The sequence below is a fragment of the Setaria viridis genome, chromosome 6 (assembly GCF_005286985.2).
Source record: "Setaria viridis chromosome 6, Setaria_viridis_v4.0, whole genome shotgun sequence".
Classification (NCBI taxonomy): domain Eukaryota; kingdom Viridiplantae; phylum Streptophyta; class Magnoliopsida; order Poales; family Poaceae; genus Setaria; species Setaria viridis.
In genome coordinates, this window is record NC_048268.2 from 32792795 (window position 1) to 32820399 (window position 27605).

The following is a 27605-nucleotide window of genomic DNA, read 5'->3' on the forward strand; positions in this document are numbered from 1 at the left end:
TAGGATAATTGATCTCATAATCTCTCAGACGCGTAAGTGAATGTTTATATCTGAATATTTTTAGAAAAATACTTGAATGCACTTAATGGTCGTAACTCTTATTAATGTTTTTATAGGTTGTTGTATCACTTATTTCGTCCTTTATGACCTACTACTTCCGTTATAAAATGCAGGTCATTTTAGCTTTTCTAGGTATATAAAATTTACTATGTATCTAGACATAACCATATATTTAGGGGGTGGTATCCAAACACTCCCTAATGGCCTGTTTGACTCCTACTTGCTAAAGTTTAGCACCTGTCACATCGAATGTTTGATACTAATTAGGAGTATTAAACATAGGCTAATTACAAAACTAATTGCACAGATGGAGTCTAATTTGCAAGACGAATCTATTAAGCCTAATTAGTTCATGATTTGACAATGTGTTGCTACAGTAACCATTTGCTAATGATGGATTAATTAACCTTAATAGATTCGTCTCGCGAATTAGCACAGAGGTTCTATAATTACTTTTATAATTATATATTTAGTCCTTCTAATTAGCATCCGAACATTCGATGTGACACTGCTAAACTTAGTTTAGCCCTAGTATCAAATACCCCCTAAATAACCCGATCCCTGGCAGCACCTTGCTGGTATACCATCCATTACAACTCGAAGTCTATGCTCCGGCTTCCCTATCAAAATACAACCGTAAGAACAAAGCTACTCCACATAATTTATTAACCCTGCTGCTGCCTGCTGTCTCCCTCACCAGTCACCACATCACTCCCGCTTTCTCTCTCTCTCTCTCGACCTCCCACTATAACTACCCCTTGCCAACCACGGCACCTCACCCCAAACCAGCAGTAGCCAAGAACAGAAGTAAAGCTGCAGGGAGAGTGAGTGTACTAGAGCAAGAAACCACCCCATCCATCCATCGATCCTTCCATGGAAGACCCCTACACGAGCTTCTTCAAGAACCCCTACTACTACTACACCACCTCCTTCCCCGCTGCCCCGGCTCCCCATCTCCCTCCTCCCCTCCCACCGTACAACGCCCTCTACCCCGGCGTTTCCGCCGCCGCGCCTCAGTACCCGGCCTGCTTCTTCCAGTCGCAGCCGACGACGCTGCCGCCTCTCCATGACAGCCCTCCCTCGCCTCCTCTCCGAGAGGCGCTGCCCCTCCTCTCCCAGTCGCCCACGCGCGGGCACGGCGCCTCCCGGCCGCACGTAGCGGCGGACTCCGACGACGACGCCGCCGCCGATGACTTCCTGCGTGAGGTCGTCGTCAGCTCCGCGACCCATTCTGCGCGCGCGCCGCTCTTCGCCGACCTCAACTGCATGCCCTCCTGCTGCGACGACGGCGACCCTATGGACGTGGAGGCGGCCGGGGCGGAGTCCACGGACGACGCCGCGGTCGCTCTGCGCATCGGCCTGCCGGCGGCGCCCGTAAACGGCTGCGGCGGCGCGGAGGCCGACCTCCTGTCCGGGCTCTCCGGCAGGGCCTGCGGTGGCATGGAGCCCGAGGAGGATGAGGAGGAGTGCAAGGTGGACACCGGCGCCGGCGACGGCGACGAGGTGGTGCCGCTAGGGTTCGCGTCGACGCCCATCGGGAGGCTCAACAAGGGGCAGTACTGGATCCCGACGCCGGCGCAGATCCTCATCGGGCCCACCCAGTTCTCGTGCCCCGTCTGCTACAAGACCTTCAACCGATACAACAACATGCAGGTCAGTGCCATGCCGGCATGCCCATGCTCACCCATACCTAATAAATCCAATTGTTCTTCTTGTTCCTGCCTTGCTGTGCTGGTCCTGTGTGTTCGTCGTCGTCACCTAGTTTGGTTCTTGGATCGATTGGCCATCATGTTCCTGTCCGGCAAGGTAGCTTTGGAGCTAGTTGCATGCCATGAAACAGACTCAAGCCCAGAGGCTGATGCACAGTGGCTGGCTTTTGCGTGATTGAACTAGACTGGCATGCCAGGGGAAGCCATGCATGCAGGCATGCATCTTTATGCTTTTCTTGGGTGCTTGCCTTTTGAAGATTCATATGAGTGGTGTGGGAGCAGTGGAGATCCCAGGGAAGATTTTACCTTTGCTTCTCTCTCTATCTTAGCTCTGATCCATCTGGTTACTTTCTAGTTTTCCCAGTACCAGGCCACTAGCACACGGTGCTGATCACTCATGGGTCATTGGGGGCTCATGAGATTTGGCCAGATATACGGGTTGGTTCAGGGTCAGGCTTTCATGGTTTGGAAAGCATAAGATTGTGTGGCATGATGGCCTGCCGCATGGCAGTCTACTCCCGCACCCCTCCCAAGAACACAAAGAGATCTGCAGTGTTCTTCCTGTAGCCAGCCATAGTGCCACTCTGGTTGCGCTTCTTTAAAGAAGCAACACCAACACAAAACACACACAAGCAAAGGCTTTCATCAGTTGCCAGAGTAGTAGAGTGTAGAGCCCCTCAAACATCACTGCACCTTCTATGGTTGCAACTGATTACCACTGCTGCAAGAAAAAAGTCTGTGCTGGAGAACAAGGGACTGGGGTTCATACAACTGCAAACAACCTAGCTAGGAGTACAATTTGAAACATGAATATACACCATACAGTGCAAGGCATCAGTGGGTTCAGTGCATTAATAGCTATGTAGACCGTAGACCCACATGATTACGCCACCAAACACTGCTTAAATGAAGAAAATTCAACATGTGATATGATTTTAAACTTGCCTATAGTAGATAGCTCCATTTCCATTTCGACATGAATATTGTTGCTCATCTCCTGCTCTCGATCTGATCAATACTCGATGCTGCAATGCAGATGCACATGTGGGGGCACGGGTCGCAGTACCGCAAGGGCCCGGAGTCGCTGCGCGGCGTGCAGCCGACGGCGATGCTCCGGCTGCCGTGCTACTGCTGCGCGCCGGGCTGCCGCAACAACATCGACCACCCGCGGGCGCGGCCGCTCAAGGACTTCCGCACGCTGCAGACGCACTACAAGCGCAAGCACGGGCTGAAGCCCTTCCTGTGCCGCAAGTGCGGCAAGGCCTTCGCCGTCAAGGGCGACTGGCGCACGCACGAGAAGAACTGCGGCAAGCTCTGGTACTGCCTCTGCGGCTCCGAGTTCAAGCACAAGCGCTCGCTCAAGGACCACGCCAGGGCCTTCGGCCACGGCCACGGCGCCTTCGGCTGCAACATCGACGGCGGCGCCGACGGGCTCGATGACGACGACGAGGGCGCCGTCTCCGAGATCGAACAGGACTGCGCCGCCGCCGCTGCCTGCGGCCGCTCGGCGCGGTGATCGTCGCCGATCACCGTCTTATTGCGTTGGCATCTCTATATGCTTACGCGCCGCGCGCCGCCACACATAGCTAGCTATATATGTTGTTCTTGTTAGTTGCTGTTGCCTGTTGTACGTGTCGTTGTCGACGCCCGGCCGTCGTCGTTGTTGCTTTTGCTCCATCGAGTAGTACTAGTACGTTAGGGTTCTGGAGGTCGGTCGATCGCGTGACCTCCTGATCGATCTCTACTAGCTGGTTAATTAGTTCGCGATAAGTCCACAAGGACTCAAATGTTGGAATGCTGCTGGACTGCTGTTGGGCGATCTTGATCGACCATTTGCCACATTAACTCATGGAATCAGCAATTCAGCACGTACTCATGCATCTTCATCAGTTTCGTGTTCTGTCTCTTAAATCTCAATTAATCAAGAACATCCCGTTTTCAAAAAATATATTATTGTTGCAATCTACTTGGTCACAATTGGATGATAAGCTTATTGTGTGTAGTGCTTGCCCTTGTTCTCTTACCTCCAAACTCCCAACTTTAACACTATGCAAAAAGAAGATTCCCCATCACATCAAACTTGTGGTACATGCATGGAGTACTAAATGTAGACGAAATCAAAAACTATTTGCACAGTTTTGTTGTACTTTGCGAGACGAATCTTTTGAGCCTAATTAGTCAATATTTGGACAATAATTCACAAATACAAACGAAACGCTACAGTGTTGCTACAGTAATTTGGCACCTCCCAAATTCGCGAAGTAAACAAGGGTGCGATCGGTATGGTAGAACGAATGACTACGTCCATGATGTCTGACAAACCGAAATGGGGGAAATTTCCCCATTCAGCTAACCTATCCTCAGCTGCACGTATAACGGTGTAGGACAGTATTAATGGGGAGCTACCACTGGGATCTCTTCTCCTCGGCATTGGCAACGCATGGATCCCAGTTCGATCGTCGTCATCGATGTCACTCATCTCTGCATGTGGAAAAACTCTGAGCCCATCACCTCTCTACTGTCCCAGTCAAGTTTCTACTATGGATGGACAAGCCCCTTTCTGTGCAAACACATAGACCAACCTAACCAAGTTCACATAGCCTCAGGCCCCTGCAGTAGCTGCTAGTAGGACATATGCACCTCATTCCAGGTTTGTGTGCCCTGCAAGGAGGAAGCAGAAAAGGCGCTGATAGGTAGCTATAGAGATAGGACATGGAGTAGTACTGCATGCACTTCCTGTCTTTTTTGTAACTAATAAAATCGTTGAGAAAATGTATCCGTTAGAAACTTAGCGGCATGCAAGTCTTGTTTTCTATACGTTCGACACAAGACTCATCTAATTGAACTAATCTGAATATCAAAGAAATAAAAATGGGATGCAAATAAGCTATGGCCGTATTTGGATCCACCTCAAATTGTGAAGGTTGGCTTATAACTTGTGGGATTGTAAGAACTAGACCAAAAGCTGCCGTATGGATGAGTTGTAGCTTCTAAAAAGTCCCAATGCATATAAGCTGGTAAAAGATAGGGAGAGGTAGCTTTTAAAAGCTGGGTTCCACAATCTCAGTGTGCTGATCCAAACAAGTCTTGGTAGTGATTCAAAATTGCTCATTATTAGTACCCACTTACATCTATCATGATTATTATACCTTCTTCAATTAATGCAATAATACGTAGGCACAGAGCTCCCCTACGTGTTCGAGAGAAAAAAAAACTAACTCTACAACATCACATCACACGGTTCAAAATTACAAAACCCACAGAAATAGGAAAAAAGTTCAAGTGTTCCGATGTAGTATTTGGGCCTCCGGGTAAAACAAAGCAAGCGAAACAAGAATACATATACTTTCCGCACTCCTTTTGGCGAGAGGATCAACTTTTTGGGCGCACTCGATATATTGCGGGAGATGGCCGACCAAAGTATGTATAGCCAAAGCTTGATGGATGGAACATCTCATACATCCCATGAGGAGTTCGTGTCAAATGATGAGCTTTTCCCACGTCGTCTAGCTGGATAGAAAGAAGGGTAGGGATGGACAGCGAGCTGACCAGAGCCTATTTCTTAGAATTGTATCTGAACTGAACCTTTTCTTTTAATACTAGTTGAAGTGCGCACACTGCAGCCTTAACGGCTGCAGGCATGGAGGAACAATAGCTTTTCTCTGCCTGGTCGATCGGAGTATTGGAAAGAAACAGCAAGAACCATATCTAGTTGTTGTCTGAAATCAAGGCTGCATGCCTACCAAGCAAACTCTAGGTTTTTACTACTGACGGTTGGTCACAGTGGGTGATGAGGAAATTGCAGAGACATGGCCATCGAACACAATTAATTCTGATGTCTCCGACAGAGGGTGTTTTGTGCGAGAACCATTTTCTGACCTGAAGTTATTTCATAGTGTACAACTTATACACAGCACTAGAGCAGAGGCCTGTGGTATGACATCACGATCATTGTAGCAAACCTTTGCTGGTGCACTGTTTTGTAGTGGATTTTCGGCGTTGTACCCTCGTGTGATTTCCCCGTACATATGTTGTCCACTTTTGAATATATGACTCTGATCTCCCCTCACTCCATTAATTGCTCAATCTAGCTTTGTGAGAGATGCTGTGCCAGCCTGAATATCCATTGTCCCTAATTAAGGTCCTCTCTAGGAAGGCTCCCGGCGGCTTCATCTCCCTGCTACAGTATTGTGAAAAGACAGACAAAAAATATTGGCTTCTCAGCCACCATGTTACCATGGTTAATTTTGGGGAAGAGAGGAAAAAGAGCTTCCAACTACAATGGTACGAACAATGCTGGCTTGCGCGGAGCCGGAGCTGCTCGAAGCCGCACAACAAGGCCTTTAAGCCTCGACTTTCTTTTTATAGTTTTGGGGTCCTTTTCTATTAACGGTTTAAATTGAATGAACCCTCTCCCTAAAATAAGTTTGGATATAGTGGCAAAAACAATGCTAGTGCATTCATACTTGAATAAATTTAGTGGAAAGGTTTATATTGTGAAATATTAGTTAAATAAATACATATATATTCATGATTGCGAATTTCATTTGATTGTGGATACTGACAATGTTTCCCGGCCCCATCTTTGGAATTCATGTCTACTTCTTCCTTTCTTTTCAAATTTACATTGCATGTTGTGGCCCTTTTTCCTCTATCTTATAATTGTTTGCAAATCAGTGGTTCCGTAACAGAGTGCATGCGCTATTAATTTGGAGCAGGAGCCAAACAGCTTACACGGTTACTCGTGCTCCCATGGCAATTAACCGCAGATAATCATGCATGGGCAACTAGAGCATTAGGCTTCGATGCTGAAATGCTTAAAAATCCTAAAATTGAATTATTTGTGGGACAGAGGAAATATGTGTTTTGTCTTCTTGTGTTCCGATGTTTTTTTAGAGATTTCTTCATCTTTTTGGAACAAAGTACGTGTAGATTCACAGCCACCCAATGAAAGGTGTTACCTTGGCCCATAGACGTTGAACGGAAGAGGCTTCAAATGCGGTTCTTATAGCCCTATGGGACATGTGGTGTTGACAGGGGCGGAGCCAGGATCCCCTCAAAGGGGGTGCTGACACTCTTAAACTTAAGCTAGGCTCATGTTTTATGTGCAAAAATTGAAGATTAAAGACTAATACTACATGAATGTGCATGGCCTGCAGGGGGTGCTGCAGCACCCCCTGCAGATCCGCCCCTGGGTGTTGATGTAAGGATAGGGGCAACTCGATGATACTCATCTTTAATTTTGTTATGGTTGGTCCACAAACGGTGATAGCAGGTTCTTTAGGTGGTGGTGGTGGTGCCATCGTCGACCATGAAGATGAAGTGCCTGCAGGACTTTTATGCATCTTTTATTTATTTTTATATATACATTGGTCGCTTTTGTAAAGATGGTTGTACTTTTGTTTTCCTTTTGCCGATGAAGGCTAGATATCCCTTTAAAAAAGATATACAGTGCATTGTGGCTGGTAATGGTCCACCTCTTACGTTTATTTTCGTCCAAATGTTGTAGGAAGACAAGTACTTTGTGTCACCCCATATTCACATAACAACATCACAAAACTAAACCATAACTATTCATAAATATAAAGTTAATCAAGTCATTTAACATGACCTGATTCCTTCACGTATGTGCTACTGTTTATACATTTTGTGACGGGTAGTAATTCGTACTCTCTCTGTTTCAAAGTGTAAGGGTTTTAGCTTTTTCAAATATCTTTTTCTATGCATATAGATATATGTTAGTCTAGTAAAATTTATGTATCAAAACTCTTATAATTTGAACTGGACGGAGTAATAATAAATCTCTCCACACATCTCATGTTCAATTTGATATACGTGGCGTGTGTAGGGCACTAGCACTGGGGCAGGGTGGGAGAGGGAAACTTGGGGTTGGGGCATGCAAACTGGCTGTTTGAAGGGTCACCTCACAGGAACAATCCATCCATCTATCTATCCGTCAATCAATCTAGTATCACCTGTGGAGATAGCTGGCTATAGCTCAGCTCCTGAGATGAGCAGGCGAGCAGGTGGCCGAGTGTGAATGGACTGTGGATAGGCCGGCCGGGCATATGGCCTTGCCCAGGATAGGAGACAGCCCAGCAACGTGACTTAGACTCCACCCTTCCCGATCCTGCACTGTCCTTTTCTCCGCCTCCGATGTCGTCCCATCCCCCCTTCTGTCCATGTCGCCATCTCTCTCTCTCTCTCTCTCTCTCTCTCTCTCTCTCTCTCTCTCTCTCTCTCTCTCTCTCTCTCTCTCTCTCTCTCAGCTAGCCTCTACCAGCCACCTGCGTACGTATACTTCATTTCATGCAGGTCAGCCATATAATAGACCTAACTGATGACAATACCTCGTCGCAGTACTAGTACCGTGTTACAACCTTGTCTAATCACCATCCAGCTTATTAATCCAGGCTTTGTCGCGGAAAAGTTGGGCAGAAACGTTCACATCCCCAACATGCATGCCAACATCGACGACGATCACCTCGAAACTGCCTAGGATTAGATTATCTCTCACATCCGATCCGGACGGAGGATCGATGAGTGCACATACAGCACAGTCATGGATTAATCACTGAATAATGAACCTACTACGCTATGCTAGTCTGAACTGAAAAGGGGCCTGAACTTTCCCTAATCGCCCCCACATGCCTGCAGGCAGCGTCGTCGTCAAACCTTTCTGCACAATGCGTGTTCCATGATCGATCGATCTGGATCACAGTACCGTCTCGCGATGCGTGCGCTTCATGATCGTTCTCTGGGAGAGATCGAGGATCCTTCTCGGCAGATGCCTCGAAACTGCGACGATGCATGCATGCAGGCATGTCGAAATGCGCACGGGTGCACGCGTGGTTTACCTGGCTGCAGGATTGTCGTAGTAGCACGCAGTACCAACCTACCAACACATATCCCTTTCTTAAATTCTCTCTGCGCCGGGCCTTGCGTACGTGCGCGCGCGCGCGTGGTTAGATTAGTGGCGACTTGGGTTAATAATAATATAATAATACTAATACTAATACTCTATTAAGAACATCTGGGAGACCAGGAGAAGCAGGGGAGGAATAAAAGAGCGACGCGCTGCCCCCCCCACGCCCTAACAGCGCAGGAACAGCCCTGTCTCCCCCGATCAGGTTCACGAGGCACTTTTCAGCTCCGCCATTTGCATTGTCTCTCTCTCTCTCTCTCTCTCTCTCTCTCTCTCTCTCTCTCTCTCTCTCTACCTCGTCGTATCAGGCACCTAACCAGCTGCTATTGTTAGCCCTAACCCAGGTCCCCAACAACAAGCTTCATTTCTTAAAAAAAAACTAAATCCTGTGTTAAGTTCAAACGAGCCCTGATTAATTGCGTCATGTGTTAGTGGCAGTAGTACTGAATCTGATCGCACGCATGCTGCAGGTGCGCACTGTGCTCCGACGGACAGGAGATGGATCGAAACGCATGGAGCACGTAGGAGTACACGGCGATGGCGCACGCACGCACGTACGGTAAGGTTCCACCGGCGTAGTAGGCTGCCGCGATGGCCCCCGCCACCGGCCGGCATGGGAGGGGAGGCAGATGAGCTCGAGTAAATGCCCGTCTCGGCAAAGAGGGTGGTAGTACAGCGTACTGGCTGTACTGGAACAGTGACAGCCCAGTAGCCGCAGCAGCCAGCAGCTCAAGTCGTCCTCGATCGAGGGGGCACTGCATCTGCGTCTGCGTCTGCATCTGCGAGCGAGACCGACGGCAGGGAGCGGAGGAAGCCGGAGTAAATGTCGCCACTTACCACCCCCGCCTGTCTCCCTCAGGCTGGAGGTGAGGTCGCGTGATGGTGATGAGCTGATGATCCATCGATCCATGGCTGGTGCGGCCTGGTGGCAGATCATCGCGCGCGCAGGTCGTCGCAGCTGTAGCGACAAGCAAGCAAGCTGCGAATTAATGGCGAGCGGCAGCAGGGCGCAGGTCGAGAGGGGGTTCTCGAGTGTGACCAGGCCGAGGGAGAAAAGCTGACAGGAACCAGCCCGGAGTGGCGTGAGAGGAAGGGAGCTGTGCAGGGCACTGCTACTGCTCCGGCCGGCTGCTGCTTCCCCTCTCCAGATCGCATCGCGGATTTGGGGCTGGCGCAGCATATGGGATAACTAATTGCATGCACTTCTTGGAGAAGCGTCGTCTCGTCTCAGGAGGACCACGCCATCATGGTCCTCCGGCGGCCGGCCGGGCTGCTGCCCTCTCGTCTGCTGAATAAATGCATGCGCTTCTTATTAACGCTCATCGCAGATTCACAGGACAGGCAAACTGTAGGCAAACAGTTTGGAGTGTCGCGAGAATTGTTCGTCCGGCGTTAGTGTATTTGCAGCAGCCAGCAGTAATCTTCAGATTTTTTTTCTTTCGATCTTCAGGTTATTTTGTCGTTGGATTGTTTGAACTTTGAGAAGAAGCCGGCTGCTGCCTTTTAGGCCCTTTCGGCCTGTAGCGGAGAATTTATCGCTGTACTGGACTGGATCGGCCCATGATGTTATTGAATGGGAAAATTTGTAGCCCAGTAGCCCGACCGGTGGTACTAGGCCAGCAATTGGACCACCGGCTATAGATGGGCCCATTTCTGTTGCAAGGAAGCGCAGCAGCTGCTTCCACAGCCCACGAAGAGAGTGAGGGGAGATTATTTTCACTGCATCGTTCAGACTTCAGACTCTGAAACTCGCAAGCACCGTAGCAGAGGAAGAGCGAAGAATGCAGAGTAATATACATGTCCAAAATAATTCCATCCTATACAAAACTGATTATTAATTATATATTACACCGCAAAATTACATTGTTCTGCTCAATTACTTGCTACCTCGATCTCCCGTAGACGCACGCACTTACCGCTGGAGACGCAGTTAGCTCTCGGCTGCCGGCGGCGGGGCGCCGGGCTGGATGGTCCTGAAGGACTCGTGCAGCCGCCGGAGCACGGCCTCGTCGCGGCCCCACTCGGCGTTGGGCGCGGTGACGAAGTGCGCGTACAGCTTGTTCCGCGCGCACGTCACGGAGATGAGGCTGTGCGCGCCGGCCCCCGCCACCTCGTACTCGTAGTACACCTGCCCGTCGCCGTCGGCGCGCTCCGCCGAGCGCACGTCGTCGGCGGTCGCGATCTGGTCCTGCAGCCCGACGTCGGAGAGCGCCAGGTTGTTGAGCACGGCGTTGAGCGGCGCCAGCGCGCGGATCCCGGACAGGAACGTCAGGTACTCCTTCTCCGACCGCTTCCGCGGGTTGAAGAACTCGCTGTCCGTGCCGTTGGTGCCCTTCTCCACCTTGGACACCAGCCGCTCCTTCCACCCCTCGGGCACGTCGTACACGTACTCCGCCGTGTCCTTCTTGCTCGCGTTCCCGCCGTACCCGCCGTAGTTCGCCGCGCTCGCCGCCGTCCCGTAGTACACCTTGAACTCGGGGTCGGCGCGGGATGGCGCCGGCGCCGGAGACAGCAGCAGGAGACCCGCCGCGGCCGCCGCGACCAGCGTGGTGGCGAGGGGCGGCTGCTTGCTGGGCGGCAGCCGCAGCGCCTGCTGCTGCTGCGACGAGGCGGTGGAGGTGGGCGCGGTGGTCAGGGGAGGGGACGGCGCGCGCGAGAGGAGGGACGGCGGAAACATGGTCACGGTGGCGGCCGTGGACAGTGACGCGCTGCGGTGGCGGTGCGGCGAGGTGGTTGGCGCGCGTTGGGTGTGTGGTTTTCTGTTGGGGACGAGAGGATAGAAGGGATCACGTGGGCCCGCGGCTTATCCGGTGGGACGACATGGCACGGACACTGATGAATCGCGAGAGCAGAAAGATGTAGAGGCCTCGGTGACTTGGGCGGAATCCTACATTGCGGCCCAGTACTAACCCTTTTGCATTTTGGCCTTGGTTGCTTCCAGGTCCTTTATCGGATCGGATAAGGCCCATCTTTTTTTTGCAAACCCATCATGTTTGTATCGGATAAGGCCCATTATGTTTGTACTGGATCCAATTTTTAACTGGGCCTTATATAAAACAGCCCATAAGAATCATATTAACGGCAGATGAACCACATTTCAGTTTTCTTTTTGAATGCATCTGAGTTTTCTGATTTCTGATGAATTTATATATTACATAATCAAAAGGCGACATCAATTAACGGCGCGTAAATCTGAACTTTTTCCGTCAGTGGTAGAAACGGAACCGGTGGCTACACACGGCCAGATCAGCGACGCACATCAAACTGCGCTCAATTTCGTGCCCGAACCACCACACCACCCGTCCGTCCGACCTGGCGAACCCACGCAAAAGCCCAAACAAAAACCCAATAAAATCTCACCTCGCCTCCGCGCAGTCCAGCCAGCCCCCGTCGCCCACCACCCCAATCTCCACGCGTCGCCGCCGCCTGCCGGCGAGTCTATCCCCCTCCGCCACGCCGCCGAAGCTTCCCGACCCCGCAGCGGTTCGGATAAGGCAGGCGGTCGCCGCCAACACGCCCTCCTCCCGTTCCCCCACCCCTCCCCGGCCCCGGAACCGCTTCGGGCTGGATCTAGGGTTGCGTGGGGAGGAGTTCTGGAAGCCCCCGCCGCGATGGACGCGGCGGACGGTGGCGCCAGCTTCACCGCCGCCGGCGAGGAGCTCCTCCGGGGCCGCGTACGGGAGAAGCTGCGCGAGTTGATGATGAGCGAGCCCGACACTTCCCTCCTGGTACGATGCCGCCGCTTGCCGACTCTATTTCTACTGTGTCACCCCGACTCGCTACCTTCGCGTTTTAGTGGTTGATTTCGGTTGTTTGTGAGCTCTAGATTGTGGTGGAACTTAGCTAAAAGCGTATTGCGGACTGGCTACAATTCTAGATAACTTGTGCAAATTAAGCGACTGTGCCCGTGTACAACACCTATTGCTGCAATCACTAGCGTAATGTGGTTAGATCTCAGTTGCTTGTATGTGATGGCTGGAGTTTTTGTTTGTTTAGGCTGAGTGCTGTCTTTTTCCCCCCTTCAATTTGGTGTGCCCCACTCTATATGTTTAGTTGCTTCGACGAACTCAGCTAGTGCAATGGATTGGTGGACTACATGCACTAAAACTGTTGAGCTATCATGTTCATGTGCAAAATACACGTATGAGGCCTCTTCTTAACTGAGAAGACCCTCTGTTCTTAGGGGAATGATTGAAAATCAGGATGAGATGCTAGGAATTGTTTGTTCAGTGCCGGGTACCTATAGCTATACTTGGACAGGCTAATTTGTTTGTGAATTAGTTCTGCCTCAGGTGAATGTATATATCATTACAAATCAGAATAACTGAATTTGGTGTTAATCCAGTGCAGTGCTGTTGCATGTTGCCTATGGTGTTTTTGATGCAATTGAGAATGCAATAGTAGAATAGACCATAAGGATGAATGAGTTTCCTATCCTTCCATGTCGGCATATGTTATGAGTCTTTACTACCTTTTTCCATTCATCACGATTTGTACTATTTATCTACATTGAGCCCTAAACTTGTACCAGTAGTAGTCAAGCGTGCCCAAAAAACAGATCAGTATGCACTCTGGCAGAGAAAAGGGAAAAGAACATATGAAATAATCTGCACGGTCATTGCTTTGCTTATGTATTCACTTCCTCCGATTGGAAATAGATATAATTTTTCCCTTTCCCAACTTTTTTCTCAAAATACATGTCATCCTATAACTTCTAGGCATTTTTTCCTGTTTTATTCCTTCCTTGCTCTTAACAAATTTTATCACTCTCGAAAATAAATGACACCACTTCCAATGTAGCAACAAGATCATTTTACCATCTTTATTAATCTTTGTGCACAACTAAACGACATGTATTTCGAATAGGAGGGTGTAGTACTATTGATTGCCGTGTATTCACTTTTTGCAACCATCATTCTCTTATCCTATTTTTCATTTTCATTGTATTACGTTGGAGTATTTCGAGAAAAAGCAATAAGTGGACCTCTGTTGCTGTATTAAGTGCAGGATTATGTTATGGTCTTGCTCAAGAATCGAAGATGTAAGGAAAAGGCCATAAAGGAGCTCCATGTGTTTCTAGGGGATGACAGTGAAGCATTCGTTTCCTGGTTAGTACTCATAGCATATGTTTCAATTTTTGTATTATTTGTTTATCAACTGTCTGAACCATCCCTAATATATTTAACATGCAAATATTTCTTATTGTAATTGGTAATTCACTTATAAGGATGCTATAAATAATTGGGAAAGGTGGTCATGGGTCACCCCACTTTTAGGGTAGATAGACAAGTGGCATTGTATGTGTCACATACTCACACGGTTCACTGTTTGATATTCAGACAAATATGTTCATATTAAACAATAATGAAATAAGGTTCTGATGCATTTTCCTGTATATGGAGTGGAACTAGAACTAACTCTGGTAGCAGCAGAAAGCACATTAGATATTCTATGATATCGATATATTTGTAATACAAAAGGGCCTAGTGAGCATTGAATATCCTTTGGAGTCCGAATTATGTGTTGCAAATCGTCTAGTGTCCAAAAGTTAGGCCACACAGGGCTCCTTACATAGCCTTAAAGTTTACCTGCACCTTGGTACCTTTGCCTCGTAGACACCCTTCGTTTAGATCAACGCTTATAAGCATAACCGTTATTCAAAACACTGAAGATCACCCCCCCACCCCAAAAAAAAAACAAAAACAAACAAAAACCATTTTCATTTGAATCCATGCAGTCAATATTCTTAATGAAGCTATAAAATATATTCATTGAAGTTGCATTCTTGAGACCCTATGTAAGTTTTTAACATCGAATGGAAACAAGAATGGTGGAGCAGTTTTTACTTTCGAGATCGGATACAATTGTATACACTGGGAAATGTGTACCCTTGTCATCCTTTTCCCGAGCAAAGCAGTCAACAGTAATGCATACCCTCCCGAGTTGATTCGACATCATAAAGGCTTTCATACACATCATAAAGAGAAAAAAAATGGTGGCTTTCATATCATATTATCATGCAAAATGAATATTCTACTGTATTGTTGCGTTTGTAGGTTGTGGGAGCATCTTTCTTTACATTTGCACCTTTATGTGCAAGCACAAGAACAAAATCAGCAGCTTAAGGATGATGAGGCCCCCAAAGAAGTATCTGAGGCCCCCAAAGAAGTAGCTGGAAGACCAAAATCATCAGATGCGCTCCCAGAAAGCAAAGGTCAAATTCATTCTGTGCACACAACTGAATCAAGTACAGCCACTAGGGGACGAAATAAGAGGGAATGGAAAGGAATTGGTCGGGACGGTAATGAAAATTTTCCACTTCGAAGTGTACTAACTGATATTCTTCACGGAGAGGAGAAAAGAACACAAAAATCCAATGAAATACGACACCCTCTATCAAAACAACAGAATGGCAGGAAGCGTGAAAGGGATGATGAGCCGCAGCAAACAAAGGTGTGATGCATACCTATGATCTAGGTCTCAATTGCAAACTAATCTAATAGAATGTCTTATTCTGTTGACCAAGCTGATGGCTAGTCAGCAACATTGTGCTTTCATATATTCTATTTTTACTTCAGCAATATCTGTGTTCTGTTCTTTTATGGTGTGCCTTTTGCTCACAGATTTTCTATCCGTTGTAGCTAAATGTTAAACTATACCTCTAGATTGGATCTACCAAGATGCTGTTAGCTCTGAATTAGTTGCAAGAATGTGGTGGAAAACTGTAGCATAACCATTTTTCAATTTCAACAATCAAGTCCCAGCCAAATATTTATTGTCAACTTACAACCCAAATATTTGTTCATCATGAAAATACACATGAATTTTGAAAGGTTGTCTTCAGTGGGTTTTTCTTTGATTAAACAACCGGCAAAACTTGCAGTTCCATGAGTTTTGGAATGCTGGAAAAGTCTCGATGTAGATTGTCCAGTTAGTTTATCAACTTCCGTTGATAGTTTGTACTGAGTTTGGATAATGAAATTGCTCGTTCGACTACTGAGTGATGAGCATGACACTGCTTCTAATTTTCTCTTTATGCCATTTATAGGTCCGCTCAGATATTCTTTTCTCCTCCATTATATTCTATTGTCTTACAATCACTCCTTTTCTTTGTTACCAGAGAGACGTCTCATCACGTCCCATGATTGGTGGTGGTGCTTCCCGCCGTCTTCTACAGTTTGCTGTTCGAGATGCAGTAAAAGCTGTACAGCCAACCAGCAGCTCTTCTGAACCAGCATCCAAGCGTCTGCGCTCTGTGGTTTCCACAACTTCTGCAGAGAACATGCATGATAGGAGATCAGAAAGATCTCAAGACAACCTGAGCGATAGGACATCAGCAAGATCTCAAGACAACCCGAGTGATAGAAGATCAGCAAGATCTCAAGATAACCCAAGTGAGAGAAGATCCGAAAGAACTCGGCCAGTGTTACAGTTACAGGGAGCTGCTTTAGCTCTTAGAGCTGCAGCGGAAGCTGCTGCAGATTCCACGAAGGTTAGATCTACTGGAAGTGTTTTCAAGCGATTGGGTCATGGGAATGTTGTGAAACAGCCATCTCGTTCTCGTGAAGAGAAGAGAGATTATGAAGATTTTGAACCAGTTATGGCCGTAGATGAACGGGATTCTGATCGATATGTTAATAATGAGGAATCCGAAGAGGAATCTGGAGAGCTGACCATTGCAGATAGGGTAGCTGCAATGAATGTTGATTTGAGCTCTGAAGATGATATGGAGCGAGATGAGGGGATTTCAAGATACCAAACCTGTGTGTCACCTGACGGTGCTTTTTCATCATTTCAAGACAAGAAAGCTTTATCGGCAAAATGCAGTGGTGAACTTGAGACTGATGCAATAAGGCCTTCAGGTGTTATTGACAAGGAGCGATCTGTTCCTTCATCAACAGAAACAGCAAGTAAAGCTGTGCCTATTTCTGTTGATGTAAATACGGTGGTACCTCTCAGTTATGAAACTCCTAAAGATGTTCATGTTGTGGAGAAGCCTTACACACCCATGAATTCAAATGCCACCAGTGTGGCTACCAATGCCAAAGTAAGCATTCTCATATCTTGAGCAATCAATTTTTATGTATAAATTTCTTCCTGCACCTCACTTGCAGTACTTTTAAGTCACTCATTTACTATGCATTTTGGTCAGGTTTGTATTGTGTGCTTATGATTCCTAGCAGATATCCTTTTTGGCTTGAATGACAATCCAATTCACAATTCTTAATCAAGTTGTGAAACGAGAGTGTAGCTTTTCCTTTGAATTTTTCCATGCTAGTATTTACACTTTACAGTAAAAAAAAGCCTAGTTACACTTATTGCTACTTGAATGAAATGGCAGAGCAGTAGGAGCTCATGGGTAATCATGTAAGTTTAGTATTGGTTGTATGACTTGCCTGTATTTTTACTGAACTAAATTGGGCTAGGTTACGTATTTGCACAGAATCTATCTAATCTGCTTATCTCTTCATGACCACCTGTGGGCACATGTTTGCATTTTCTTCCAGCAGATGAACATTAGATGAAAAACAGTAGCCGATATCTCCTGCTACACTGGTTTAGTGTCGTATACAGAATGGCACATCATTTCATTTTCCATACCATCTTCTTGATTATGATGATCATTAGTTTTGCTTTCCATTCTTTGATCATTTGTCCTGTATTATCTTGTGGGTACGCCCAGTACTCCTTGGGTACATTTTCCCATGACTGATACTAAATTTCATGCAGGAATCAGGTCATGCAGAAGTCCAAAAGGATTCCCAACGGGCTGCACCATCTGGTATGCCACATATATAGGATGCACTAGTGGCCTTCTTTCCTTCATGCACTCTAGTGTATTCGTGTCAATCTTCCATCTGGTTATCTGTATCTAATTGCTCCTATCGGTTGTGCCATTCCTTTCTCCAATTATTAAAAATAACACTGATACATGTGGTAACACGACTAGTTTGCTCACCTTCCCTAACCATTATTAGCATTAATATCACTTTTATTGTAACCTACCCAACTTGCATGGGATTAAAAGGCTTAGTTGCTGTTGCTGTTGTAATATCACTTTGTTGCCCCTTGTCCATCATCTTTCCTAACCAGAAATGTGCAGTTACTAGTAACACAATCTGCAAGAATTTGTTGTTTTTTGTCATGTGTTGATGGGAAAATACACTGGTTATTTTAATTTGCTGTCCAAGTCATTAGTACAATCAATCATCAGTACTGGTTAATCTTGATGACATTGTAATTTATCACTCTATAATTTATCTTGTCTTGTTCAGTTGCAGTTTCATATAGCACAGCACATCCAACCGAGGATGCAGATTCAAGAACCCTCTATGTTAGCAATGTGAGTATCTTTGTATTCTAATCACCCTTATTATTTCATGCCATTAGATTCTTTTACTTACCTCTGTCAAATTATTTGAAGGTTCACTTTGCTGCGACCAAGGACTCATTATCTCGCCATTTCAACAAGTTTGGTGCAGTACTGAAAGTAGTCATTGTCACTAATGCTGCAACGGGTCAGCCAACAGGGTCAGTTTATTATTAATGCTTGTTGTAGCTGGGATAAGAATTTTGTCATGCTATTTTTTACTTATACCAGAGAAAGATCCATATCTAATGCATATGACCACCTTCACTAATTCCTATGATGCTAACACCCTCTGTTTTGAGACCAGATTAGCTCAAAAAGTTCTCAGAAAATAATGTTGATGCTGTCATAATTTAAACAATAAATAAGTATTTTTTTTGACAAACAATGATAAATGGAAAAGAGTAAACAGAATACTCCCTCTGATTTGAAATTCAAGTTGCTTAGAACATTAGCACTCCTACATTTTTTGTAAAAGTATACTATTTTAAGTAGAGTTATGTGTTATGAAAGTATTTTCCTTGATGAATCTAGTTAATCAACCATGTCTTGTCAACAAATCTGTCTATGTAACTGTTTGACCTACTAGACTTAAACAACCTACATTTGGAATCGGAGAGAGTAACTACTCAACAAATTTCATCTTTCCCCCTTTTCACACCAATTGTGTACGCTGTTAAATGACTTCAAGAAGCACCTGTAGTCAAAGATATGATATGATTTGGGCAGTTGAAATTTTGAACTGTTGAATTGATGTTCATGACTTCATGAGCTAAATTTGGTTGAATAACTGCAACTCAACAATAACATTCTTAATTCTGATCTTAGAGATCTTTATACAGTTCTTGAAGATAACTTAATGATTGTCTGTCTTCTATTACAGATCTGCCTATGTAGAGTTCTTACACAAAGAATCAGCTGAACGAGCTCTGTCATTGAATGGCACATCATTTATGACGCGTATTCTCAAGGTAGGATGGTTCTTTATCTACTACTTATCTTTTGTTATTATTGATTTTCTTGGCCCATATGGACTGGCATTGTCTGGTGCTTGGGCAGAGGATTAATAGATGATAATTCTCTTAAGTATTTCAGTTTTGTGTTCATTGGCTTTTTCTCTCTAACACATGTACTGCTCCATGAATGTTGAATTCGTTTTTTTTGTGCTGGTCGTCATTTTGGATTCCCATCAAACTAATGACAAAGCTTCTGAGTTTTGAGTGTGCAATAAAGGTGATGTTTGCGTTGTTTTTCCTTGTAATGTAGGTCGTCCGGCGAAGTTCTCATGAAGCTGCTCACTTTTATGGTTGGCCTGGTAGTGGACGATCATCATTGTATGGTAGGCACAGTAGGATGGCATACCCAAGGGCTGTTCTCCCGGGCGGTTCCTTTAGAGGGCGTGCTCCGATGAAACCTGGTGCTAGAAGTTTACAGTGGAAACGTGAGCCTTCAGGCACTGATTCAGGTACGAAAACTGACATGAGTGTGCCGCTATCCTCTGAACAGGTGCTCCCGCCTGCCACATAGAGGGAGCATATTATAGTTGAGCTGATAATCAGAACCAATCGGTATCTTGCTTGTTGCCCCTAATGGTTGAATCTGGACAGCATGCTGAGAAGATTGTTCCTTCATGCTGCACTGTAAAAAGTCTAAAAAAAAGCATGAAAAATACAAAAAAGTCAAAAATAAGAAAATTGGGGAGGAGTTTGGCATCAGATATGATGATAAGCTATCATGCTGGAGTTGGTCCTCTTCGCAATATGTGAGAGTAGGCTGACATACTCCGCAAGCAGTTTTCCTTGGACTTCAGCCATCTGAAAGAGGATCATTCACATATGCAGTGATCACCACACTTTGGTTGTGTTGGTGGTCTCTGGACAAGGATTGATGAACATAATGCTTCGCATTGTGGGATGGAAGATGCTTATCAAGTAGAACAAGATGAGCAGATTTTGGACAAGATATTTACCAACGGTATCATTGATGTAAGCCTCAATTGTATAGCAGTAACCTATCTATTTATACTCTTTTCTCTGAATCAATCTCTTTCCCAGCAAAAAAAAAAGGAAAAGAAGGAAAATAAAAAAAGGTTCTTTTTCCCTCATGAGTTTTATTTGTTGTACCGGTATGATTTTTTAGTTGGACATTCATTGTGTCAAACAATTTTACAATATATTCTGTGTGGTCTATAATGAGATTGAGCATGTTACTTGACTATTGCATTTTCACCTTAACATTTCAATCAAATTTTGTTAGTTACAAAATCCAGTTTAACACTTGATGGATCACTTTCAGTTAATTCTCGTCATCTCTTGCCTTGTTTCTTCTGGATTTAGGGCTGGGCATACTTGTCCTTTGCATCTGTCCTGCAGCATAGTCTGTCATTCATTGATGCTGCTGCTCTTTTGATGGTGCCATGATGCTGTGGACTGTTTGGCAAGATATCTGTGATTGGAAATGGAATCGCTAGATATCTCCTCGTGATTTTAGGAGGCTTATATCTTACTTCCTCCGTTCCAAATTACTATTCGTTTATTTGTTTTGACTTTTTTAGATACATCATGTACCTATATGCATATTAAAAAGGTATGTATTAAACGAATAGTAATCTGGCACCGAGGGAGTATATTTTGCATATAAAAGGTATGTATTAAACGAATAGTAATCTGGCACCGAGGGAGTATATTAAAAGGTATGTATTAAACGAATAGTAATCTGGCACCAGAGGGAGTATATGCAAACTAGCCGCTAGTTGTTCTCTGACTGTTGAGCCATGCTTGGGGGAAAGGAAATTGGACGCTTCACTTTAAAAGAAAAAAAAACTTTTCTTTTCTTTTCTTTTCCCCTTCGTTCGAGTCATAATGCTTTGTGTGTGTGTGGTGAACAGCTTTATGGTGCTGGAATGGTTGCGTAAGAGCAACCATTATGCATTTCTGTACTCCCAAGTATTCGAGCCACTTTATGTTTAAGTATGGGCACGGGTATATTACTTGACATGTGCACAATGCATGGGCTCTTCCCCAGCTTGCAATGTAGCTATATGTCTAAATCGCCCATGCGGCTGCAGTAATCTCAAGCCTGTAATCGTATTCGAGCAGGAGACGCCGTCCACAAGGCGTCAGGCTTAGTGCTAAACCGTGGAAAGTTCCTGCACTGCGAGCACGGGAAGCGTGTCGCATTGGGAGTAAGAAGACCGCGCAGCTAGTGGTTCTCCAACGCAGCCGAGCGTCACGGTTCTGTCATCACGGGAGTATATATTATGCTGGGGGTAATACCTTGCGGACGTCTTAAAGTTAAAGATAACCCAGTGGCATCATTGGTGATAACCCATGGACATGGCAGCATATATTTGGCTCCCGGACTACTTTGCCTTGGGGTTTGACGGGTACACTTACCAGAAAATGTCGAGGGTCAACACCTCATTCCACGAACTGATAGGGCGATGAACCTTTGACACGGAGGGTGCTTTGCTTTCAGTGGGAAAGCAAGTGTGCATTCGCCACGTCATTCTGTTGTTGTGTGAGTGATAGCGCCATCTTTGGAGTTCCAGTTTGGTTCGTTTTAGAAATAGCTTGAGGCAAGTATTACTCCATCCGTATCCGTATCAAAGTAATACGCTTTAGTTTTCTCCTGATTTAAATTTATTTAAGTTTAACTAAATCTATAAGAAAATACACCAACATCTAGAACATCAAATTAGTGTATTGAATTTGGTTCGTTTTCAAGAACGCACAACAGCAAGTAGGAGTAGTTGTCGTGCACAGCAACAGCTCAACGAAACCTAGCTTCTTGCAGCATTTAAGATTTAACCAAGTATTATATAGCCCCTAACAATAATAAAAAGGACCATGATTAGTTGATCTTTCTGCGCCCTTTCAGTTCAATTATTTTTTCGGGAATTTTTTTTTGATTCTTCCCCTTGTGCCAACATGTTGATGCATGTGTCGCGGCTCTGGCGTGGATGGATGTTTAAAAACAATATCATGTTGGATTTGGTCTCCCTGGCCCTGACCCTCCTCCCCCTCTTGCGAATAGCTTTAGGTGTGATTTAAGTCTTGTTTGATACTAGAAGCTAACCTTTAGTTCCTATCACATTAGATGTTTGATACTAATTAATTAAAAGTATTAAATATAAGTTGATTATAAAACTAATTGCATAGATGGAGGCTAATTCACGAGACGAATCTATTAAGCCTAATCAATCTGTGATTTCACAATGTGGTGCCACAGTAACTATTTGCTAATGATGAATTAATTAGGCTTAATAGATTCGTCTCGCAAATTAGTCCACAATTTCTGCAATTAGTTTTATAATTAGCTCACGTTTAATCCTTCTAATTAGTACGAATATTCGATATGGCAAGGTCTAAACTTTAGTCGAGAATTCAAACAGCTCTCAGGATTCTCCGGTGATAAAGATGCCTAAAAAATCATGCTACTTCTTTTCTTATAAAAAAGCAGCCACTTGAGCGGTCACGTCGTCCTCCTCCTTGGAGTTGGAGGCGATAGAACCGGATTGTTTTTCTATTTTTTTGGGCAGGTGATGAATGGATCCTGTGCTTCTCTGCTGTGTGGGGGCAGCCCACTATGTGTGCCATCGCCACACCCTGCAATAAACAAACAAATCCTGTGGTGGTGACTCGAATAAGCATGGAATTAGTCGGCAAAGCTCGCGTGGACGGAGAAGCCACGGCGTGGCGTGACCCTTTCTAGCATGTAATGATGTTGCCACTGCACAGGACCTTTGCAGAAAACGCGCATCAAGTCTTGTTTAGAACGTGGCAATCTCCCCCCCCCCCCAAAAAAAAAAAAAAAAAAACAGAAGATTATTTTTGTACCAAAAAAGAAAAAGAGTTATAGAAATCAGATATCTGAGGTTCGTGCCATTTCATGTAGGGCTCCCCAAGTCCCAACCTGTATCACCCTGTGCAAAAATCAGAGCATAGATTGTCTGCCTGAGCTGTGATGTGGCAGGCTTCATAGCTGCACAGCAACAGAAAGTACACTTCAGCTGAGGAGAAAAAAAGCACAGCTTCATCTGCACGTGCGCAAATACACACACCTCACGGCTTCACCGCGCCGCTCATCCATTGCATTACCGGTGGAGTTAACGGCGCCGACTAGAAATACTAGGCGGGGGCTCTCATCGGCGTGGCCTCATCTCGGCCGCCCGGCGCGGTTCGGCGCCGCAGGTCTCGGCGACTCGGCTGTCGTGCACGCTGCCAAACGCTAATCACGCAATCATGGCTGCACGTACCCCCCCCCCCCCCCCCCCCCCCCGGGGGGCATCATCATTGTCGTCGTCGTCGTCATCGACCCGCCGTTAGGTAGCCAAGCCCTCCGCGCATATTTTTCTTCTTCTTCCATTTTTATAATCACGGTAAAACCTGCGTGTGCCGAGGGGTAAAAAAGGTTTAATAACCACGGTTTCGGCAGCGATCACGTGCTTAGTGGACTAGTGGAGTTGTGCTAGCAATCTAAGCATGCACGGGGGACATGAGGAGCAGGTGGGGTGGGGTGGGGAGACGGCAGAGGAGGAAGCAGCTGGGCTGCCGCGCTCGTGCTAATCCGCAGAGCCCCAGCTCATCCGCGGGGCGCGCCTGGGGATGGACAGCGACAGCGCGGTGCGCGACCGCGCGGACGCGGCCCGCGGCTCGGCCTCGGGCTCGGGCGCGGAACGTGCGGTGAAAGCCGGGGGGACGCGGGACGCGGGGGTGCCGTGCCGAGACGCGGACGCAGACGGCTTCCCGTCCCGGCCTGGCCGCGGCTCTGGCTGGCTGGCGGCCGGCTCCACCACCCACCCAGGCGGCCGGGACCGGGGGCAGGTCGCCGATGCGCGGCTGAAGGCGACAGCGAGCACGCAGCCCACCACTGCCTCAGCCAACCAAAACGGCTAACGAGGAAGACAACCCCGCGCCGCCGCTCCCCTCCTTCTCGTCCCCGCGCCGCTCTCCTCCACCGTTTGAGGTGGCCGCCACCCTAACCCGACTCCGTCGGGATGCTCGCCGTCACCCCCCGCCTCCTCTGCCACCCACCGACTATCTTCCGCCACCTGCGGTCGGCGGCTCCCGCCGCCTCACCACCCCACCCACAACCCGTCGCCGCCGCCGCCCAAGGCCCTCCCTCTACAGCTGGAGGTCACAGGAGATCCCAACCCTGGCAACCCGAACTCCAAACTCACTCTGAATCCTACCCCTACCGGCAGTGAGCCCCTAATCCTGAACCCTAACCCCCTTTCCTCTGCTTGCCCCCGCGCCGCCTTCCTCCTCCGGCTCTGTCGGCTCCCGTTGCCACCACGCTCCGCCGCTTTAACCCGAGGGGGATGGGGAGGGGGGCGGCGCACGGACGGATGAAGAGGAATGAGCTAGACGGAGGAAGAAGAAGGATCTGACAGGTGGGACCCGCGGAACTATTGCTGACAGGTAGACCCACGCATATGCGACATATAGTCGCGGCGCCGGGGGCACCCCACTGCCGAAGCGAGGCCACACGGGTGGGCACGCGCCGCCATATAATAAGGAGGGAATTCTTTATTTGACACTCATATAATGAATAGTTTCTTTCTTGACTCTCAAAACTTTTGGAAAGTATTTTTATGCTCTAAAAATTCACATAATCTTTAAAAGTAGTGTATTTTGATGAATTTTAGTTTTAAGATTTTAAATGATATATATGTTTTTGTGTAAAATGAGTTCATCTCTATCTTTTATATCATAAAAAAGGTTTCATGAATTTTAAAGATGATTTGGATATCATTTTGTTTAGTAAAATAGGATGGAAGTATTCACAGTTCACCTGAGTTACGTGACACAACAAACGGGAGTGTAAAATGAAGAACCGGTTCAAGTTAGCGTCAAACAATGAAAGAAAAATTTTGCTAGTTCTACTAGCGTCAAATAGGAATCGCCGGGGTCGGGCGGCAGCTTCGGTGGTTTTCCCGGCTCGCTTCCCTGCCTTTTCCTCTGCTGGTTTTCCCGGTGGTCTCTCGGGTGCGCCGCGGCCGTCCGGTCAGCTTTGGGCGGCCGCTTGCTCTTGCTTGCCCACGCCCGGGGGGAATCCCAATCACTGGCGGGCGTGACGTGGCAACTCTACCGACTCGCGGTCTGACCGTTTTGCCCCTCGGGGTATGCACAGCGTGAGCAGCAGGTTGGCGGCTGGCTCCCGGCGGCGGGTACGGTCGTGGAATCTTGAGCAGAGACTAGTTTCACTGTTCACTGCAGCCGGTAGAAACTGGATCACATCGAATATTCGAATATTCGATAATAATTAGGAGGATTAAATATAAACTAATTATAAAATTAATTGTATAGATGGAGTCTAATTCGCGAGACGAATCTATTAAAGCTAATTAATCTATCATTAGCAAATGGTGGCTGTACCACCACATTATCAAATCATGGACTAATTAGGCTTAATAGATTCGTCTCGCGATATTATCAAATCATGGACTAATTAGGTTTAATAGATTCGTCTCACGAATTAGATTCCATTTGTGCAATTAGTTGTATAATTAGACTATGTTTAATACTCTTAATTAGTATTAAACATCCGATGTGAGATGTGCTAAAGTTTAGCAGGGTATCCACACACCCCTAAGAAGCATGCCTCGCCATTTGTAGAAGACCATTTGGCATCGCACGACCCTTTTTGTTGAGGTGGGAATCTTTTAGTGAAAAAGAGATGCTGCGCTCAAAGTAGGTTCCAAGACGTATGTCACAAACGTTCCACTGTGCAACGTAACCATGTACGAAAGGATCAATCGCGACTTGCTGCGTATTCCTGCCAAATACAGCACAATCTATACCACCAAACTTGATTAAATCCTGTCAATTGCTGGTAGTGAGTATAGGTATAGCTAAGCTAGGCGTATAGCGCGGGCCAAAAACTCACCATCCCAAACACCGTACACGCGAGTCCACGACCACGACCTACCGATCGCTGCGATCTCCGTTTCCTTGCTTGCTTCCTAAGAAAAAAGAAGAGACCGCCTCAACCTTCGCCGGTTTTACCCGGCACGCAGCAAAAAGTCAATTCCATTCCACTCTCTCTCTCTCTGCGTTAACCGAGTCCACCCGTGTGCGGTGCGCCCGGCGAGTCGGCGACTCCTCCAACCGACCGCGACAGCCGACAGGGGGCCACGGGCGAGCGGGCAGGGGCAGCACCGCCATTTCGCGAAAGCCGCGCCAGCGGGGTGGAGGCGGACGCCGGGGTCGGACGTCGCTGTCGCGCGTCGGCCCGGGGAACGCGTACGCCGCCCGTCTCCTCCTCCTCCTCCCTCCCCGCGCGATAAAAAGCCCTCCCCGCCCCGCCTCCCCCCAACCCATTTCCTCTCCCTCAGCTCAGGCCAGGCCGCCGGTGTGCCTCCGCCTCCTCCTGTGCTCTGCTCTCCTCCCCTCCCCGCGGCCCCGCCGGATCGCCCAGAGCCGCCGCCTCGCTGCCGGATTCACACCGAGCCGTCGCGAGGCTCTACACACACACCTATTTTCTCATGGCGCAGCGCGACAAGAAGGTGGAGGAGCCAACGGAGCTGCACGCGCCGGAGCTCACGCTCTGCGCCAACAGCTGCGGCTTCCCGGGGAACCCGGCCACCAAGAACCTGTGCCAGAACTGCTTCCTGGCCGCCTCCGCCTCGGCCTCGGCCTCCGTCTCGCCGCCGTCGCCGTCCCCTTCTACTACCACCGCGGCGTTCGACAAGCCGTGGCCAGCTGCGGCCTCCGCCTTCTCTGCGCCAACGCCGCTGGCGGTGGTGGCGCCGTTCTCTCCGGCCGTTGACCGGCCGGCGGGGGGGCCCGTGGAGTCGTCCTCTTCCAACAAGGCGCCCCGGACGTCGTCGGTCAACCGGTGCCATAGCTGCCGGAAGCGCGTGGGGCTGACGGGGTTCCGGTGCCGGTGCGGCGAGCTCTTCTGCGGCGCGCACCGGTACTCGGACCGCCACGACTGCAATTTCGACTACAAGGGCGTCGGCCGGGACGCCATCGCCCGGGAGAACCCCGTCGTGCGCGCGGCCAAGATCGTTAGGTTCTGAGAGGGAGGGAGCATCGGACGGAGGACGCCTACACCGATCCGCAGAGATCGATCGATCGTTGGATCTCCCTCTCAAGTTCCCTTTTTATTTCTCTTTTCTTTCTTTTCCTTCTTTACAAGAAATTTAAAGGTGACCGGTCGAGCGAGGGTGTTATCATCGTGCTGTTCTTGAGGATCCCATAAAGAAGAAGAAGAAGATGAAGGAAAAAAGATGGAGCAGATCATGGGAGGCATGGCAGGCGGGGAAGCAGCTACGAGAGGGATCAAAAGCAAGAACAGTGCGATGATAATGTTGTTGTAGCGGTGGTTGGGGGTGGAGGGGAAGAGATAGGGTTGGTTTGGTGTGTTGTCCTACTACAAATCACAATCTTCTATTTAATTCTCTCTCTCTCTCTCTCTCTCTGTATAAAATTAAATTATAAATTGGAATCTCCCTATTGCCCAGCTTGAGCTACTACCTCCTTGTTTATTCAATTCCAGTGGTGGCGATTTGTCATGACAGCTAAACCATTGATGT

The 27605-nt window shown here is 47.4% G+C and overlaps 4 protein-coding genes across 6 annotated transcripts; 3 read left to right on the top strand and 1 right to left on the bottom strand.

Moving 5' to 3' along the window:
• Nucleotides 1-840: 840 nt before the first annotated feature.
• Nucleotides 841-3658, top strand: LOC117859973 (zinc finger protein WIP5). The gene is made up of 2 exons (XM_034743177.2): nt 841-1713; nt 2806-3658. The coding sequence occupies exons 1-2, from the start codon at nt 934-936 to the stop codon at nt 3283-3285; spliced, it is 1260 nt and encodes a 419-aa protein (XP_034599068.1). The 5' UTR covers nt 841-933; the 3' UTR covers nt 3286-3658.
• A 6809-nt stretch (nt 3659-10467) lies between these two features.
• Nucleotides 10468-11492, bottom strand: LOC117860416 (thylakoid lumenal 19 kDa protein, chloroplastic). The gene has a single exon (XM_034743683.2). The coding sequence runs from the start codon at nt 11369-11371 to the stop codon at nt 10625-10627; it is 747 nt and encodes a 248-aa protein (XP_034599574.1). The 5' UTR covers nt 11372-11492; the 3' UTR covers nt 10468-10624.
• A 546-nt stretch (nt 11493-12038) lies between these two features.
• Nucleotides 12039-20824, top strand: LOC117860415 (uncharacterized). 3 transcript variants are annotated; one of them, XR_011898437.1, is made up of 10 exons: nt 12039-12422; nt 13702-13802; nt 14751-15147; nt 15815-16741; nt 17425-17476; nt 17970-18037; nt 18119-18225; nt 18948-19035; nt 19331-20049; nt 20401-20824. XR_011898437.1 is itself a non-coding variant. In XM_034743681.2 (9 exons), exons 1-9 carry the CDS (start codon nt 12306-12308, stop codon nt 19589-19591), a joined length of 2118 nt encoding a protein of 705 aa, XP_034599572.1. In that variant the 5' UTR covers nt 12039-12305; the 3' UTR covers nt 19592-20281. The 3 variants fall into 3 exon arrangements, 2 of the variants coding, with proteins under 2 accessions (XP_034599572.1, XP_034599573.1); XM_034743681.2 differs by lacking the exon at nt 20401-20824 and having other exon boundaries at nt 19331-20281; XM_034743682.2 differs by lacking the exon at nt 20401-20824 and having other exon boundaries at nt 12040-12422; nt 13697-13802; nt 19331-20281.
• A 5544-nt stretch (nt 20825-26368) lies between these two features.
• Nucleotides 26369-27542, top strand: LOC117861320 (zinc finger A20 and AN1 domain-containing stress-associated protein 11). The gene has a single exon (XM_034744852.2). The coding sequence runs from the start codon at nt 26553-26555 to the stop codon at nt 27087-27089; it is 537 nt and encodes a 178-aa protein (XP_034600743.1). The 5' UTR covers nt 26369-26552; the 3' UTR covers nt 27090-27542.
• Nucleotides 27543-27605: the final 63 nt, after the last annotated feature.

Bases quoted from the DNA above. Each gene is read 5' to 3' on its own strand.
- LOC117860415 (XM_034743681.2), top strand. From the start codon at position 12,306: ATGGACGCGGCGGACGGTGGCGCCAGCTTCACCGCCGCCGGCGAGGAG. The intron at 12,423-13,701 runs GTACGATGCCGC...TATTAAGTGCAG, and splicing joins AGCCCGACACTTCCCTCCTG to GATTATGTTATGGTCTTGCT. The intron at 18,038-18,118 runs GTGAGTATCTTT...AATTATTTGAAG, and splicing joins GAACCCTCTATGTTAGCAAT to GTTCACTTTGCTGCGACCAA.
- LOC117859973 (XM_034743177.2), top strand. From the start codon at position 934: ATGGAAGACCCCTACACGAGCTTCTTCAAGAACCCCTACTACTACTAC. The intron at 1,714-2,805 runs GTCAGTGCCATG...GCTGCAATGCAG, and splicing joins ACCGATACAACAACATGCAG to ATGCACATGTGGGGGCACGG.
- LOC117860416 (XM_034743683.2), bottom strand. From the start codon at position 11,371: ATGTTTCCGCCGTCCCTCCTCTCGCGCGCGCCGTCCCCTCCCCTGACC.
- LOC117861320 (XM_034744852.2), top strand. From the start codon at position 26,553: ATGGCGCAGCGCGACAAGAAGGTGGAGGAGCCAACGGAGCTGCACGCG.